This window comes from Candoia aspera, chromosome 2 (assembly GCF_035149785.1).
Source record: "Candoia aspera isolate rCanAsp1 chromosome 2, rCanAsp1.hap2, whole genome shotgun sequence".
NCBI classification, from domain to species: Eukaryota; Metazoa; Chordata; class Lepidosauria; order Squamata; family Boidae; genus Candoia; species Candoia aspera.
Window position 1 is genome coordinate 201,110,662 of NC_086154.1, and position 20,011 is coordinate 201,130,672.

Sequence of the window (20,011 nt, forward strand, 5' to 3'; positions counted from 1 at the left end):
CTGCTGCTCTGCCACAGAAACGAATTCCTTTGGATTAAGCCTAGCTGCTGTGACATACTTTCAGGACTCCAGTGAGCTGTGCAGTTAATCAGGGGCTATCAAGTATCACTCAAATATTTGCTATCTTTTAGAATACATAAAACACTTGGAACATAACAAGAGATAAATGTCAATCTTGATTTCCAGCCATTTACTTCCTAAATTCATTGAAAAGAATTGCTCAGATTAAGTTGGTCTCTTCCTGCTCTTGAAATAAACAGGATGAATTCCTTTTCCTGCTCTTGGGATAAACAGGAGAAATGAACGGATATTTAGGTTGTATTTACCTGAAATATGTTGGTCTTTTAATGGTCCACCTCACTTTCATATCTGCCTACCTACCTACCCACACAAACACACACCCTATAAACAACTTGGACAACTAAACTAATTTTGTGACACACCTGGAGGCTAACTTCAAGGATGCAGTCAAGCAAATAAATGCCAATCTTTCAATTCCAACAGTACATTTTCAGCATGGGAACTATGCTCCTGGGTTTCTGGTGCTAGCCTGGATATGGCTTAGAACAAGAGAGACTTAACTGAATAGCCCTTTAAAAAGGGAGTATCAGATTAAATATGGGGAAAATCCATTCATCAGGGCACTCCAGAGTCTATGTCAGCCTTAATCCAAGTCTGCTTGAGTACTGATGGAAGATTCATGGAACTGAGGCACAGTATGGGTGGTAAGGAAAGACAAAATTGTCCTCTTTTGTTCCTTTACCCACATATTCAAGATTTCAGAAGTTGAATCTGTGTGATCAGGAGCCAATACCTATTATCAACTCAAGAAAAGTTGTGTCAACGGATACAAAGTAACTGCCTACTACAGCTGCCACCTCCTTTCTAAAGGATCAACCAAGTGTGGCCTAAGTGAAAGAGAGGGGCATTTTTGCAAGCAGCTGCATTAATCCTTCAAGATCTGGCTTGTAAATTCTGTTTCTTTTTCTTTGTAGGCTTCTTTGTTTCAATCTTTTTAGTTTTTACGTATATTTTGAAAATGTTTTAATAAAGTTTTCGGAAGGCAGTCCCAGCCCCTAAGGATTCAAAAGCTGCTGAAACCAGAAATTAAGTCCAGACATGCAGAGATCATGCAGACATCAGCATTTAATTATTCCTGTTACCCTGCAGTCAGAGACAATTTTTGAACTATAACTGCAAGTTTAAGTATATTCTGGCAACAGAAGCAACATCACTGAATCCTTCATCACACACTCAGCTGGTCCAAATGCCTTGCTCAGTGTATTGATGTCAGGATTAATCTCTCCTGCTAAGGACCAATCTCTATAATTCATTGTTGCCAGTCACCAGGAGTCCCTACACCTTTATTTCATCTCCACATTTTCCAATAATCTTGGGAATAGAGGACAGATTAACAAACCACATATTTATTGTAAGCAAGATAACATCACCTTTGATTTCCTGGGTGCAAAACTCACAGCCTGCAGTCACCACTCACGACCCGCCTACCTTGCCTGTTGGAAAGGGAGAAACCCTAACCACGTCATACCACTGATTCTGTGACTGCACAATCAATCTTATTTCTGGAGCCCATATTCCTACAAAACGTCACTGTCCAAAGTCACATGCAGAATTAGTCACCTGAAGGAACTTATCAGTTAGAACTTATAGAAAGACTATCTGCCACTCCTCCAGTGCTCCTGTATTTTTTATTAAGTGGAAAGAAGTCTCCGTACATGATGATCAGCTTCTAAATGCTGTAACCATTTGGGTCATCACTCTTCCCTCATGTCTGTGCTCTTGAATCAGCTGGAGAAGCCAAGCATTTTTATCAGACTGGATCTAAGAGGGACTTAAAATCTGATTCATTTGAAAGGAGGTCATGAATATTTAACTGCCTTTGATTCTGATTATGGGAAGTTTGAAAATGCTATATTGTTGTATTGGTTGCCATGCAGTCTTTATTAATCACATGCTATTAACACATAATATTATTCATGCTTTTTAAAAGAAAGTACTGATGTTTATGTAGATGATCTGCTGATTTATTCTGAGGATTCTGTGTTCCACAATGATCAAGTTTGAGCAAGTCTTCAACACCTTTGTAATTACAGCCTCCTCCCATATAGTTTTATTTCCAGGCATATCTTCCAAGAAGCTTTTACTAACCCGCCATGTTCGCACTGGAAGTCTCAGCACAAGCTATTAAGTCAGATATTATATTCACTTCAATTCAAATTGTTTCAAACTTCTACAATGGTTGTGTAGTCAAACTTGGCCATAATTAATTGTTTATGCCGCCCAGAGTCACATACAAGTGATATGGATGGCTACATAAATTTAACAAACAAACAAACAAATAAATTGAAAGGTCTAAACAATTCAGTTTGAAAACTAGGTTTAATATATGTTTACTTATAGCCCCCCTGAAGGATTGGCAGCTGAGCAAGAGTCTTAAATCTGTTGTATTAATCTGAGAGGGAAAATTCTGTGTAGTCTTTGCTGACTTACATTGCATGGAATTTAGGACAGCTGTTGGTCTTACACATGCAGTAAAAACAAATGTAGAAGAAAACAAGGATCAATTTTGGGAAGCAAAATTGAATTAAAAGGGGAAGATTCAGACTGCTTAAATAGCAGACCTTCTAAAGGGTATTATTTATGTTACATCTCTCTTTGTGAGACAATAAATTTATACCGAAATCTTTTTTCAATAGCTAAGTAGTGTTTCAACAGCTAAAATTATTGCATCTTGAAGCAGTTATATATAAAAAAGGTATAACTGTAAAATTATAAATTAGTATTTTACCAGAGGCTGAAGGACAATTTTCTAATCATTTGTGTTAGTGACAAATTGGAAAGTTCCTCTTCTAGAAACAAATGCACTAGAGAAAATGTCACTATTTTTCAGAGACAGAATTAATCATATCCTAATGAATAGTATATAATAGAAATCTGAACAACTTTGTTTTTAAGATGCTTTTCAGATTTTCCACTGTCATCTTAAAATACTAATACCTTCATATACTCTCAAAGCTGGAATGATAATTTATTAAAAATCAGACAATCCATTCTGATTCTGGAAATCAAATCCAAATAATTTTAAATGCATGCCTTTAATATTCAATTTTATGTATAGATAGTCCTTGTTGAATGACCACTCACTCAGCGACTGTTCGGAGTTACACCGGCGCTGAACAAGGGGGACTTATGACAGGTTCACATACTTGCGGCTGTCTCAGCGTCCCTGTGGTCACGTCATTGTGATTCAGGCACTTGGCAACCAGCTCACAATTACAACGTCACAGCATCCCACAGTCACATGATCGTCACTGGGACCTTCACTGCCGGCTTCTGACAAGCAAAGTCAACAGGAAGCTGGCAGGAGGTTGCAAATGGTGATCACATGACCATAGAATGCTGCAACCACATGGGCTGTGGGTTAATGGTTCTTCCGTATCTGGGACATTATCATCTCTGGTTCTGGATGGGGTCGCACTGCCCCAGACAGACCCGGTGTGTAATCTGGGGGTCCTCCTGGACTCACGGCTCCTGCTCAAGGAGCAGGTGGCAGCCGTGGCCAGGAAAGCCTTTGTGCAGCTAAGTGCTGTGTACCAGTTACGCCCTTTCCTGGATCGGGAGGCCCTTCAAACAGTCACTCGCACCCTTGTTATCTCTCATATAGACTTGCAATGCACTCTACATGGGGCGACCCTTGGAAAGTATCCGGAAGCTTCAGCTGGTCCAGAATGCAGCCGCGCGAGCTGTTTTTGGTGCCCCCAGAAGGGCACATGTAACACCGCTGCTGCACGAGCTGCACTGGGTACCAGTTTGCTTCCAGGTCCAATTCAAGGTGTTGTCATCACCTTTAAAGCCCTACATGGCATGGGGCCAGGTTACCCGAGGGACCACCTCTTCCCCATTACATCAGCCCGTCCCACCCGATTGTGCAGAGAGGGCATGCCGCGGACCCCGTCTTTAAGACAACTTCATTTGGCGGGGTCCAGGAAGCGGGCCTTCTCTGCAGTGGTGCCCACCCTATAGAACATGCTGCCCCTGGAGGTGAGATTGGCCCCATCGCTCCTGGCCTTTCGGAGGAGTCTGAAGATCTGGTTCTGCCTCCTTGCTTGGGGCGGAGAGGGGAATAGATCTACATGGGGGTGGCTACTATAGACCACTCCTCCCACACTTGGACTGCCTTAGATTCTTGTGCCACTTGGACTTTTGTATTTTTTACTTTTATTTATATTATTTATTACTGTAATTTTATACTGTGGATTTTATGATTATTGTTTTAACTGATTATTGTAAACCGCCCAGAGTCCCCCGAAGGGAGGAGATGGGTGGGGACAAATTGGATAAATAAAAAAAATAAATTTGCCTAACGATGGCAACTGGGATCGTCATAACTGCCATCATAAATCATCACAGTCACGTGATGTCACATTTTATGACCTCATCACTTAGCAACCGAGCTGCTGGTCCCAATTACCATTGTTAAGTGAGGGCTACCTGTAGTGGCCTTTAAATTATAATTTCCAGAAGGTAGCTGTATTAGTCTATTGAAAGTAACTGAGAATCTTGCAGCACTCTTTAAAACATGCTTTGGGCCTACACTGGGTAGGAATATAGGCAAAGGATCAAATGGTATATAGTACAACTATAAAGTCAAAAGTATGGACTTAAGACAGGGAGAAATCCCAAAACTTTTAGGGTCCTGTGCACATTTAGAATTTTGAGAAAATATTATAGCCACTCTCAACAAACGGCTGCCATGATGTGTGTGGCCAATCAAAAACGTCAATTTACTAGCAGGCAAACTAGTGAGGTTCCTTTCCAATATTCCACATAATTTCCAAATACACTCTCTACCTCCTCATCTTACCTTTGTTTGTTTTTTTCTTGGCAGGTAGATTCTTACAAAAAAGTAAATCCATCTTTACTTTTTTGTAAGAATGTCTCTGAGGTCTACGTGGGCCCAGTGGCATTTTTGAATATACTTACAGATAGTCCTCGTTTAACGACCACTTGATCAGCGACTGTTTGAAGTTATGATGGCACTGAATGAAGAGACTTACAACTGGTCCTCGTGTTGCAGCCATCGCAGTATCCTCGCAGTTACGTATCACAATTTGGGTGCTTGGCAATGACAACGGTCGCAGCATCCCACAGTCATGTGATTACTATTTGCGACCTTCACTGCTGGCTTCCGACAAGCAAAGTCAATGGGGAAGTCAGCAAGAGATTGCAAATGGCGATCACGTGATGTTGCACCTAATGACCGTGTGGGATTCGCTTAACAACAGAAACTGGAACTGCTGCAATTGCCATGGTAAAGTTGGCACAGTCACATGACATCATGCTTTATGACTGCATCACTTAGTGACTGAGTTGCCAGTCCCAATTACCATCATTAAGTGAGGACTACCTGTACATATACATCTGATTTTCAGCAGTCAAGATTCTTTCTCTCTCTCTTTTTTTAACTTAAAATAATATTTAAAAATATCAGTTTGGGCAGAAAGCCTAGCAGGCACCAAGAGACACATCCACACCATACTGATTGAACTAGTACTCCACTGGGGACCAAATTTTAAAATATATATATAATATATTTGTTAATGCAAAGTATTATAATCCCAAACACTTTGAGGAAGATTGTAATATCTTCCTATAGTTTCTTGATGTACATTTTCCTGCCAAAATCTGGTTAGTGATTAGATAGTTAGTGATTAGATACTAGAATGAGTATCTAGTTAGATTTTCGTTAATCACCCCAAATGTTCCAATTCAGTTAAAGTGGCATTTATTTACTATACATAAAGATGAAGAATAGCTATTGATGAAAAACTTATAAGACCTAATTACTCATAGCCTCATAACCCTATCCACATTTTTAGAACATTCAATATGCACAAGCTGGCAGAGAAAATATTGTAGAAGTGACACTTCCATGAAAGTGTTTATACTACTCCTTAAAAGGAACAAGGGGCAGAGACAGTACAGCATTTGTTTGTGCTAATTAATAGGAACAAGCCTTCTTACTCAGACAAAACATCAATTTGAACAGTCACTATATGCTATCAACTATTTTGCTCTGTTGTTCACAACAGCCTTGTCAAAGAGACAACGTATTACAACAAAAAGGTCTTATTTATAGCAATTAAAATAAATAAGAATGAGAATTTTAGTAAGTTTAGAATTCAAAATATATAAATAACATGGTTACTTGTTTTGCTTCAGATAAATCCCAAATAAAGCCAGTTCCATTCAAATTGTATCTGAATCTATTAAACACCTTGAGTTATTATTCAACTCCCTTCTCTATGAACTAATCTTTGTCCTTGAAGGTTTTTCTTCTGCTATGTATACAAATTCTAAAAAAAAAAGCAAACAATTCAGGTGGGAGAAACTCACCTTCTCTTTTTACTCCGGATACTGCTTTTAAACCACCCCCAGCTCTTTTGCTACTATCAGTTATCATTGGCTGTATAAACTCTTGAATTCTTCTCAGTCATGCAATTTAGTGGACAGCACAATTTATTTATTTATTTATCTACCTATCAAACTTATCACCACCCATCTCCCTCCCACGGAGCGACTCATAATACATGAAGATCAGTGATTTTCTTAAGTCTTCCATAACACTTTTGGACCTACTTTATTCTTTTGTAGATAGGTAAACTTGGAGAGGGCATGCTTACAATATAGTATTGTATTTTCATTATAAGAAGTAAAACGAAGGTTGTTTGCTATCTCTATTCTAGTTTACTTTCTTTAACAAAATACTTTGAAAGGGAGAAATGTTACAACTACAAACAAATAATTGAAAGTATGGAATGTGATTTTTAACTTTGGTATAAATTTCTTCCAAAAACAAAAATTGCATTTGATAAATGCCTCAGTTTTTAAGATGACACAGACTAATGAGTGTCTAATGACAAATCAGTATATCTACTCTTCAAGAAAATGTACATATTTCTAACCAAAAGTATAATATTCCAAAATTATAATGTCAAATATTCTGAAACCTGAACCATAATTACATCCTTGCTTTGTAAAACAATAGCAAGAAGAAATTCCCATCAATGCTGAACTGTACATGAATGTAACGGTTAATTTATGCTACTGCTCAATGGATAGTACTTTTTGCTACGGAGGAGAAATATTTTATTCTTATCATTAACATTGCACATAAAATTCAAAAAGAAAAAAATACCCCACCCCATCTATAGATGTTTAAAAGTATTTGTGGTATTGAAAAAGTTCTGCAAAGCATGTAGAACTTGCCTGAACTACAGTTCCCAGCAGTCCCATCCATAATAACCAAGGTGAGGAAATCTGAAATTTCAGTTCAACATCTGGGAAGCCACAGAATCCCAACTCTACTGAAACAGATGAGTTTTGGTAACCTTGCATTTGTGTTGTATTGTGTCTATAATGTAGTAATAGTTCAATAATTTTAGAGACCCACTTTTTAAAATACCATACTACACTTTCTCCTATTAACCCCTTGACTATATTAATTTTATTGTATATACATGTAAGTAACAAGTCCAAGGGAAAATATAATCTCCTGCAGATTCACTAAAATAATTAAGTAACTTCCTTAAATTCAATTACCTGAATTCATTTTTATGTATTTCACCAATTTTTCTTTCCAGCTTTTGAGATTGTTTAGGGAAGATCTTAAATTCACTGATGTAATTATCCACATGTTCATCAGAATCATAATCACCTAGTTCAGCTATACAGGAAAAAGAAAAAGAAAGAGAGGGAGGAAACACCACATAAATTCTTACTTAAATGAGAAGTTCCAGACTGGAAGTGCATTATATACAGTTCATATATAAATGGGTTTCAGTGCATAATCCTGAAGCTCTGATATTTATATTTAATGTCTTTATATATCTTGGGATGTGGATTTCTGAAATATAATTTTCTTCTAATTGAAAGATATTTGTATACTACAGTCAATTTTGTAATCCTTCTCCAGGTTCCCCTACTTCAGCTGTGCCAATAGCCTCTGGGGAAAAGGGTCCATGGTTGGGGGTTCCCATCTTTAAAATGCCTTCCTCAGGAAGGATAACTCTTTTTCAGGACTAGGCAAACACTTTTCTGAATCTATTCTGTTGCTATAAGTTTATAATTTTGTTGTTAATCTTTTATATTCATTTCTTTGGCGTTGCTATTTGCCCTCATTGTCTCAAACTGTAACTGCTTTGGAAATAGCAGTGATGCAGGACATTTACATTTTCTAAATAACACATTAATACATTTGTCAAATTTTGTAATATAGCATAGCAAGGAAATGCAAAAACAAGGAATCATATTCTTTTCATTATTAAATAACAGTAAGTCGTTCAAATTTTAACAAGAACTTTTATTTTATTTAAGACCCTTATATTCTATTTTCTGTATTATTAAATCTCATGAGGTGGTTTCCAATTTAAAACACACCATGATAAAACTATGGTTCCTTTACTTGCTTAAGGAAGCAGTAAAAGTAGGGTGAAATGTTTCATTTCTCAACCAAAAAAAATCCAATCACATCCAGTGCCAACTCAATAAAATGTCTGACCAATAAACATAAAAATAATATAATTATCACAAAACTGATCAAATATTAGGGCTCTGCAATATATTGAAATGAGGTGTTCCACAACACGCAAGGACTTAGATGAATAATGAAAGTAGTAGCTTCTTCAAAAGCTTTTCTTAATTGTCTCTCCATGCATGTATGTGAACAGATACTTTGCTTTACTTTCTTCTCAAAGTGTACATACCTGCCAAAAATAGCTGGGAGCAGTTTTTTGAAACAGCCACACAGGCCTTACAAAAGGCATAGCTGTTGACAATTCAAAGAAAGCTGCTGTTTTCATGAGCACCTCAATCCAATGATCTGCACAGCCTTACAAAATATTTGGATTTTTACTGAGACAGCATGGGAGGATCAGCAGCATTATCTGTATCAACAAAATCATTCTCCTATAAGGTGAAGATAAATATCTTTTGATCCTTTATTTCAAAATACTGTGGGCATGTGGAAGGAAGGCAGGAATATGCCTAATGTCCCTTTTCCCAATCTTCTCACATTCCTTAGAACCAGTGAACACAGATTTTATATACAGCACAGGTATAATTCTGTTGCCACTCTGCATGTTGTATTACAGAGGTGCACCAACTATAGAAGCAGTGGACTAGAAGCATGGGAAAGCCACAGCCTACTGTCTAAATTACACACCTTCTTATAAGTGGAGTGGATCCAGACTGAAGTGTAACTCATTTATCTTGGATATAACTCAATTAATTTTAAAACTGTGCAATTACAGCGCACTGAAGTAAAATCCCAGACGGCAATTAATTTCACTTACCTTGGATAATGCATGCTCCCAGGTAAGCAGCATCAGAAAACCCACACAGCAAACGGCCATGGAAAATATCTCTTTTGATTTGTAGATATAAAAGGTACCTGCATTTTGTAAGGAAACAGATTTCTATTTTTATTTTCTCCCCTCCTCTCTCATTAATTGTAGTTTACTCATTATCAGATATTGGATTAAAATGCCTCTCATCCACGATGAGAATGGCAACACATCTAGTATGCAGAAAAGGAAATTTAGTGTCTTAAAAACAGATTGCTGGGAAAGAAAGGAAGGAAGGAAGGAAGGAAGGAAGGAAGGAAGGAAGAAGGAAGGAAGAAGGAAGGAAGGAAGGAAGGAAGGAAGGAAGAAGGAAGGAGGAAGGGAGGAGGAAGGGAGGAAGGGAGGAAGGAAGGAAGGAAGGAAGGAAGGAAGGAAGGAAGGAAGGAAGGAAGGAAGGAAGGAAGGAAGGAAGGAAGGAAAGAAGGAAGGAAGGAAGGAAGGAAATAAATTACCACTTCTCTATTCACTATACTGTATTTCCAGTATAGAAAGAACATAGCATTAGAAGCATTACATCGAGTTACAATGTCTGACTTAGGTCTATCACAACTTATTCTTTAAAAAAAATCATATATAGTATTGTTACTATGGGAAGATCCTAAGGAATGTATACCTTCCATTTCTGTCTATGAACTCAATGTGTCTGTGTTCCCAATTTTAATTAGATTTTTAAACAAAAGTTTATTATGCAGTTCAAAATACTGAGAAATATGCAAGAAGAAAGAGCAGTTGCATGGTCATTCAAAATGTCCTTAAAGCCCAAGCAGTTATAGGGGGCTGGTATTTTGAACAGAGGACTAGTGAGGAAAGGACTGCTTATCCTTTCTCCCTTAGGCCATTTCTATATTTGGAATCAAAAGAGAAAAGATATGGGTTGGTAGCTGCATTTTTTCTCTGGCAATTAGAAAAAGTAGTTTGAAGACAAGAGTATTTACCGAAGTAATGACAAGGGAAAGGATTAAGCATATTCTGTCCACTGGGATTGTCTGCTCAAGGGCATATTTTTCTATGGCTGCTTCGAGATAAATTGCAGTTGTTGCTAGTATTTAACCAGACAAGAGAAACATATGCCCACTTCCTAATAAAAAGAGCAGTTCATTTGTGGTATTAGTGAATCAGAGACTTGGTGAACTTCCCTTTATTGAATGTCTTCACTGTATGATTCCATGATTCTATGTACTCATTTTAATTCAGCAGATTATTAAAACCCTAGATTAAAAACCAAAGAATTGCGTAAGTAATTCTATGTGGAAAGGTAACATGGTGCTTTTTTTTCCCAACAGCAGTTCTCCATGATGGACAACTACATTTAAAATTTAGCAGAATCCTTATGTTTGAAGAAATAAATGAAAAATTGCACTTAGCCTATACAACTAGTACCTATTTGGATCCCAGATCCAAATTAGAAATTCATAATTTCTCATATTGTTTCGCATGGTTCAAAACTGAAGGCCATTAAAGGATTATTTGCTTTACTTGCAGCTGCCATTTTTCTAGTATCTGTGTAAAATAATCTTCAACAGTTCAAAATTCATTAAACCCCTTTGAAAATGTACACTACTGGAGTGTTGGTAGTTCTCAAGACAGAAAATGCATTCCATTATAGTGAATGGATTAAAAAAAATTTAAAGGGACAAAGTGCTAAAAGACTGCAATATTCTTTGAGTCACACTGCTATCTCTAATCCAGTAATTTTTAATAACACTTAATCAGCTTTCTAAATAAGTTTGAACATCCCTGGAGATGTTTTGCTTTCTGGGGAAAGCCACTACAAATATCAAAGAGAAGCATTTAATATTTTCAACTCAGTACAATGACATAGCTTTATTTTTTAAAAACACTTTAGATATCCTATCATTATAAAATCATTTCACAGGCTGAATAAAAGAATCAAGTGTGATGTAATACAGAATGAGGTTTTTAGGCAGAATCAATAGAGGAGACATGAACTGTTTATCCTCATGACAGCAGAGTTTTATATATTGCTAGAAATGTAGGTAGTGTAGGATTAAAATAAATGCTAGCTCTCCTCTGAATCATACACTGTGGAAAGTTCTCAAGCTGATACTACAACTCAACTTTTTTTCCTTCATCTTCACTCACATGAACCAGTGCTATATAGTAGACAGTAATAGATAGTCACACTTGGATTTTCTCACAAAAAAGTGAATGATCAGAATAGTTCACAAAGCATAACACTTTGATGGGTTTATGTGCTCACTTTTTTAGGATTCCAGGATCTTGTGCACGTTCCGAGACCCTTTCAGAAAATGCTGATTTTAAAAATCCTGGACAAATGTTAATTTTCATCAAAGAAAAAAAAGTATTTGAGTTGGATTAATAATTATTTCAACCCACTAAAAATATGTTTTTATCTTCACTCTAAAATAACTTTTCAAGCAAATTCATAAAGATTACTATGCTAGAAGAAAGTAATTCCTCAAATATGTGCTTAAACCTGAATATAAATACAGTATATGAAGACCAAATTCCCAGAATTATTCTAGCTTTGCATGGAAACAAAGTACATATACCGGTTGCTTATTTGTCTGCGGTTGTGGAATTAACAGTTTCAGATTGGTTTTGCCAGTTTACATCTTAGCCTAGCATATTTTAGGAACAAAATAAAATAAAAAAAGGTTAATAAAGAATCATTGCCCCAAACAATAAATTCCAAAGAAAATAATAGCTAAAACCAGAAGCACTTTACATTTCCCTGTAGATTCCAAACGCAAATGGCGTTTAAAGTAAGTACTTGTTTGCTTTTATATTTTGTGGCTTGACAAGTTATTTTCCCCAGATGTATTAAATTATGTCTGTGAAAGTTCTTTACAAAACCATAGAGGAAAACACTGTCAGCAAACAGTGTAAATTATTATTCAATGTGCTGTCAAAATACACTAACATACTTTTGACAGATGTCAAAAGTATGTTAGTGTATTTGGGGATGTCAAAGTATTTTTTTTCAAACAAAAGAGAATGGAAACAGCAACATCTCCTTTGAAGTCATAGTGTTTGTTTGAAGAACTTCCTACATTTTCATTTATAGATAATTTCAGCAACTATAAGCATTTATTTCTATTCATAACTATTTGAATTGAATTACTGATTGGCACTGCAATACATTACAATGCATGCTTGCCAACTGAAAAATTCAGAAATCGTGCATCAAAAGTTCAGGGAGACAGGAGATAAAAATGACAGACAAGAAATGTATTTTTCATTCATCCCTAAGGTCTGCTTGGTGTTCCGGCACAATAACCAACTCATAACCCCCAGCTCTACCCCCAGTTTGGAAAGTAAAACTTGTAGATGAAGAGGACTTGGCTTCTCACAAAATGTAATATGTACACTCTTTTAAAATGAGACTTTTAAAATTTGCTGTTTCTATTGGTGCCCAGAAGGAGGAGCCAAGACAGTGGTGATAAAACAGCTTTTACTGATCTCCTCACAAAGCTGTTATTTATAGCAAATTTATTATTATTTATTGGTACGCAGTCTACACTAATTTAAAAACTTTTCAGAGTGGTTGTTCAGAGAGATTTCTAGAATCCCTGAAAGAGTCATGTCATTCGGACTCAGAATTCCAATGTTTATATCTATTTGGAATTAAAGTACAGCTCAAAGATGTCACACTAATTAACACCCCAAACTTTGATCTAGGATTTCTGGTTTAGAATAATCTAAAAGGCACTATTTAAAAAGACTGATCTTTTTAAAAATTGCTATGTCTTGTGGAAAGGTAATGGAGTTACAGCTTCCTAAGAAAAGAAGCTGCCTTTTAAATACAAATACTCTGTCAATCTCCTTGAAATTTGGCAGATGCGATGTCTCAAGGATAGAAACTAAAACCTGTAAATTTAATTCGATTTGAATTTAAAATGTCAAGTTTCCAGTAGCAAAATAAATTGCAGGTCTCTTGTTCAAATGATGTCAGAAAAATGAATTTAAATACCCCAAGCATATGAAGTAATTCAAAACTAAATAGGAATAAAAGTTTTATAAAAACTTTTCTATGAATATAGAAAAATTGAAGATGCAAGTTATGTATATCTCCTCTGGGATCTTATATTGTTCTAACTTCCCAAATGCTCTGAAATAACTTATGCACATAGCATTTATATGCAATACAGGTTCTGTTCACAAATGAACAATTAATGTATGTAAGCTGAGGATGAGATAGTAGCCATGATCTCATTGCTCCTCTACATATTTTTATTTTTTTATTTCCCAAAAGTATGAAAATTGTTTATATTTCATTTCCTTAATGCAGATCAGTATTTTTTTTTTAGAAGAAGAGCTTCTGATGCAACATCTAAGCAATAGATTTCTTTAGAACCTATTGTTAATCTCTCCTTATCTAAATGCCATTTTTCTCATTTGCCTCTGTTCACAGCAGATACTCTACAGGCTTCATTATTTGTTCACATGGTTCTTTTATTGCTCTTGTACAAAATTAGGAAAGTTCAGGGTTTTTATGTGTGAATAGTTCATGAGATCATTCATCTAAAATAGCAAACTATTTCATTATGCAGGTGTATGGGGTGGGATACTAGAACATTTATTGTTCTTACTAGAATTTTAAGCACGAATTCAAGGCATTCTGAGACCATATCACCTGCCATGAACGTTGGCCCCCAGAAACACAACCTTTTCAGTGGTATTGTCAGCCTGGGCAAAACACCCTTTCTCAACGTGCTAAAGCTGTTCCCAGTTGTCTGCTTGTGCAGGTGTATAAACAGAAAACACTTCTCCCAAGACTACTAGCCATATGAAATGGTTGTGCATGCACACATACAAACAGAAAGCTAGGAATAGCCTTTGAACCAGCTGCTTTAATGCTTTGAGGAAGACTACTTCTTTCACACCAATATGTTTTGCAAAGCACCTCTAATATTTTGCACAACTCTACATATGTAATGCTTAATGTCAGCATCTTTACAGTTCTATTACTACATTTGTTAATATAACAACAATCAAATTTCCTTCCATTTATGTTTTTAACCAATTATCAAGTAACATGCACGTTCCATCTAAGAATAAAGGCAGAACTCAGTAACAGCTTTATTTACCTCTTACCTGATGAAGCCAACTGAATAACTCAAAAGTTTAGCTTACACACTATCTTTTAAACTAGAATGGGCCTAATATAGGCACTGATAATTAAGTTATTATCTTAATATATATTTTAATATATCTCTGATGACTGACATGTCTATGCGTGACACATATACTATTACTTGAAAAACCTCATAAACTTTTCTTAAACTCCTAGAAAATAATGTATAAAATTAAAAGTCAGCAAAAGCACAGAAATTTAGTAAAGCACTAAATGCATGGACAGGACAAAAATACCTGGTGAGCTCTTCCTTAATCTTCAGGGGTTCATGCGGGTAGAATTTCACTCTAAAGCACATGGTATATGGTGGATGAGCTGAAACATTATATAAAAAAAAGCATGAGCACAGCTATATAAAACATGGCTTCTTGTGAGATGCAACTTGTGAGATGCAGTGTACCAAATTAAGAAGAAGAAAAAAGCAAATGATAACAAAGCTCAAAGTATGGCACAAAGTTCAAAGCGTAAGGAGGATAAAGCTTGTTAAAGCAGAGATTTATCACATTGTAATTTTTATTTGACTGGTTCATACATAAATCCTTGTAAATATTCTGTGTACCTGGACTGAATCAGATGCACGGATAACTGTACGAAGAACCAGAGTTGGGCAATGCAATTTTCACCACAGAACCCTGCATCCTAAACTTAGAGAAAAGAGGAATGCAACAGGCAGAGATTTCTGCAGCAAGCCAGGACACTGACATTGCCAATAGGGAGACTTCAGATAACCTTCTAAGTAATTTAATATTTGGTGCAGCTGTCATTAACACTATTAATTTCACATACTTTATCAACTATAGAGTAGCAATTGTTTTGTTGGATCTGTATTAGTATCATTTTCAAAGTAGAAACGTGTATCTTTACTTTTATATTAATTTATGAAATTTTGTTGTTTATTCGTTTAGTCGCTTCTGACTCTTTGTGACTTCATGGACCAGCCCACGCCAGAGCTTCCTGTTGGTCGTCAACACCCCCAGCTCCCCCAGGGACGAGTCCGTCACCTCTAGAATATCATCCATCCATCTTGCCCTTGGTCAGCCCCTCTTCCTTTTGCCTTCCACTCTCCCTAGCATCAGCAACTTCTCCAGGGTGTCCTGTCTTCTCATTATGTGGCCAAAGTATTTCAGTTTTGCCTTTAATATTGTTCCCTCAAGTGAGCAGTCTGGCTTGATTTCCTGGAGGATGGACTGGTTTGATCTTCTTGCAGTCCAAGGCACTCTCAGAATTTTCTTCCAACACCACAGTTCAAAAGCATCTATCTTCCTTCTCTCAGCCTTCCTTATGGTTTGTATTATTTATTAACATGAATACTGCTATTTTATAAGCAGTTGCAGGTTATATATTCAGTGGGAAAATATAGGACACTGTACCCATTATAATAAAACCAGTAATTTGCAACTTATTTATAATGCAGTACTATGCATGTTTACTTTTCAGTAATCTCAACCTTTCATAAATTTCAACCTTCATAGGTATTGCCATGAACTTCATATGACCACACAGAATTGTTCCTGTGCCATATACTGAACAGTTGATTTTAATTCAAATGATAGTCCGTATATATACACACACACATCCATTTTTGAAACAGAGTTGTACACTACAGTTAGTTTTTGTTTAGCAACCACAATTGGGACCAGCAACCTAGTCATTAAGCGAAGTAGTCACTAACTGAAACCGTGACTGTGCTTATGATCTTACTTCAGGTTTCCTTTGTTTTACAGACCTGAGAAGGTCATAAATACGAGGATTGGTCATAGAGTTACTTTTTCATCACCGTCATAACTGCAAACAGTTGCTAAACAAGGCAGTTGCTAAACGAGGACTACCTCTACTTCCTTTGACTTCAGGATGTAATTTTTATTGTGAGAATGTGATTGGTCACTGGCCACAATAAAGTATGTATGTGTATACAAACAAATACACATACACATATATACATACTATGGGAATAAATGCACAACAGTATCCCTGTTTCCATCTCTTATGTTTTGAAGCATATGGCATGTTTATCAATTCTAGACTATTTACAATATCTTAAAGTGGCATCAGAAGCAATTATTGTTCTTAAGAGTGTAATATATGTAATCCCTGTTGGAAAATTACTATGGGTAATTTCCAGTTCAGTTTGCCCCATCGCATTCACAGTCAATGTCTATTTCAAGATCAGAGCAAGTACACACACCACTCAGTTCAGCTAGGAAAAATATAGCTTGATGTTTATTTATTAAACATCAGCAAACATCAGCCCCAAAGGGAGCGTCCTTTGATTATTCCAGTTTTAATTCTTTTATGAACATAACGGCAGCAGAAGAGAAATGGAAAATAGGCTGATTCCTCCTCTATTCTGCATCATTAGAGAAACAATTTGGTGAATTAGGATGATGTAAAATGACATAAGCTTTACTGCAAATTGCTATCATCCAAGGAAAGAATGGTTTTTCATTGACAACTAGAAACAGGTTTTTAAAACTATTTCGGTTTATAGACATTTTCTCATACTCTTTGGTAGTAATGTGACTTGGTCAAAGTGAAAACAAAAACAAGAAACAAAACAGTGATCTAAAACAGGGGTCCCCAACTCTCGGGCCGCGGACTGGTACCAGTCTGTGGCCTGTTAGGAACTGGGCCACACAGCAGGAGGTGAGTGGTGGACGAGCAAGCAAATTTACAGCCCAAGTGTTTACAGCTGCTCCCCATCACTCGCATTACCGCCTGAGCTCCGCTTCCAGTCAGAGAAAGCAAGCCCATTGGCTGCTATCTCCAAACGCTGCAAAGAAAAAAGAATAAAAAGTCAGGAAAAATAGGAAGCGCTTGAATCATCCTGAAACCATCCTGCCCCCAGGTCCGTGGAAAAATTGTCTTCCACGAAACTGGTCCCTGGTACCAAAAAGGTTGGGAACCGTTGATCTAAAACATACTGCCCCACTGACAGATTAAAATGCGTATTACAGTGTGTGTACATGAAATCATTCTTCTTTCTCACAGAATAAATATTGAATATGTCATTTATTTCTGTTTGCATTGATGAATTTTCCTTCTTGTTTCTTTTAGTCCTTCCCATTTCTCCCAGGTATTTTAATATTCTACTTAAGAACGAACTACTTTCTCAAAACCCAAAGCAATAAACTTTTTAAACTTTAAAAAAGTTATATGTAATGCAAATGTTGCACTGACCCACTTTATTTAGGTTCAGCCACCTTTATGGCCTTTAAAAACATACATGCTGGATTTCTTTAATTCATTTTGATTATATATAAAACTAACTTTCTATACAATGAACCAAAGATGACCAGGCCTTGCTCATCTAAATAGCGTCTGGGTGTTATGTCTCATTATGATAAAAAAAAAAGATTAGCTTGATAATAATAGAAATGTTTATGAATAATAAATAATGTTTAGCCATCAGAGACCTGATTAAATACTTCGCAGCTAACCACAAAGGTTGTGGCCATGTTTGGATGCCACAATAAGCCTAATCATAATGTGTAAACATGATAGATATTCTTTATTAGTAGCACTATCCTATTTTTATTCCAAAGTACAAATCATTGTGTTTAACATGACTTACTTCCATTGAAGTATACATAGAAATAAGTTAGTCCTCATTTAGCGACTGCCTTGTTTAGCAACTATTCCCAGTTATGATGGTGATGAAAAAGTAACTTTACGACCAATCCTCACATTTATGACCTTCACAGATCTGAAGTTGCTGGTCCCAATTATGGTTAGGGTTAGGGACTACCTGTATGACAATTTACAGTTCGACTGGAATCCAACCAGAGATTCATTTATGAGGAAAAAGTGTCATCATATACATATGCAGTACTAGGCTAAACACAAACATGTTCTTGTAAGACGTTTTCTCCTTAGTTGCAGTGGCTCCAAGTTAGATCCTTAGCAATAATCTTGAGCATTGTTTGACAAACAGACAGATAGGAACAAGAATAAATAAATTTGGTTATTCCAAATTCCTATGTCTATTGAGGTGGCTATTGTAAAACTGTATTTAGGAATTCATGATAGCCATAGGCTACCAGAAACTCCATGCACACAAGTGAGCAGCCTGCCAGAAGACTTCATAACCAAGATAAGCATACGCTCATTGACTAAAATAATGTGCATGTGCAACTGTAGATGTATAAATTAATTTCAGATTTTAAAATGAAAAGTAGTTCAGTCACAGAGCAAGGAACTATTGCTCTCTTATGTGCGTAACTTTACATCATAATCTTTAAACATTATCAAATGTATGCTACACAGAAACTGTGTTTACTTTGAATGCTATGTAACAGTGGCTAGGGACTGCGACCACCATGAAACATTAGTGTATAGAGTAGCCAAAAATAAGATGGTTATTCTAGATATTATTTTTATAAAGTCGTTTCCCAACTGGAGAAAAGAGATGGACTGAATCAAAGGCTGGACAATGTTTTAAGCAGCCACAGGTTGCATTTTTAAATTATTTTTTTCGTAGCCAGGGGTATAGGAAGGAGAAGGAGCAATGATATTTTGATGTCATAACAGTAGATGGATCCAGGTTTGTAGGCACTGTTTTAGGGGGATTATAGTTTTAAAAGATTTACACCATTTTTTCCTCTGTGTTTTATGTGAAATAGCAGGAAAACATGCCAGCTCAAGTAGGTACTTTGCACCCAAATGTTAGCAGCACAAGCAGGGATTGTTTTTTTTTTTTAAAAAAAAGGAGTTAGGGACTACCTGAGGTACACAACCTTTAATGTACACTTACTATGTTAAATGTCCTTAGTTACAACTACTAATATAATATGGGTATTCCTAACCTGTATGGATTTGTAGGGACCCTCCCTAGTTTCCTGGACCATAAAGGTGAGGAGGGAGAGATGTACTTTCCAACTTGCAAGATTCTGTTAATACAGTATAACCTTACAATAAAATTAGAAGTAGTGCTTCTGGGTGTGCTTCTTGTCTGGACTACCTTGCAAGGCTGATATCAATCTTTGACTGTTTTTTAAAGCTTGTTAGCTGCCCAGAGTCACTCTGCAAGTGGGCAATCATATAAATTAATTAAACAAACCAAGAAAGCAGAACAGTTGATTGAAGCAGACGGGGACATTTGGCATCTGTGACAGGGTAAAATAAATAGACATGTACCAATCAAAGTGAATATTTATAGCTCAGGGTTGGCTGGGGAATTCTGGGAGTTGAAGTTCACACATCTGCAAGTGGCCAAGGTTGAGAAACACTGCTCTAAATAATCCTCTAAACCTGTAAAAATGCTATACATCATTTTCCTTCTACCTCCACCTTTTCCCAAGGTTTCTGGATTCTTAGATGAATGTGTTTCAGGGTCTATACACTGAAGTTTCTTGTGATCAGACTGCTGCTTGAAGCCTTCTAAGGGGTGCTCAGCTCTCTTGTCTGTCTGAACTTTCAACCCCATCACAGCATGGCTTCCTCTTTCCTGAACCATCAGTTCTGGTTTTTG

At 36.5% G+C, this 20,011-nt stretch overlaps 1 protein-coding gene across 1 annotated transcript in view; it reads right to left on the reverse strand.

Moving 5' to 3' along the window:
• FRMD3 (FERM domain containing 3) overlaps positions 1 to 20,011 on the reverse strand; it is an 83,137-nt gene that overhangs the window by 24,830 nt on the left and 38,296 nt on the right. The window contains exons 4-6 of the mRNA XM_063295180.1: positions 14,781 to 14,859; positions 9,375 to 9,472; positions 7,624 to 7,747 (exon numbers count right to left, since the gene is read on the reverse strand). Coding sequence (XP_063151250.1) covers positions 7,624 to 7,747; positions 9,375 to 9,472; positions 14,781 to 14,859 — 301 coding nt within the window. The remainder of the gene's footprint in view (positions 1 to 7,623; positions 7,748 to 9,374; positions 9,473 to 14,780; positions 14,860 to 20,011) is intronic.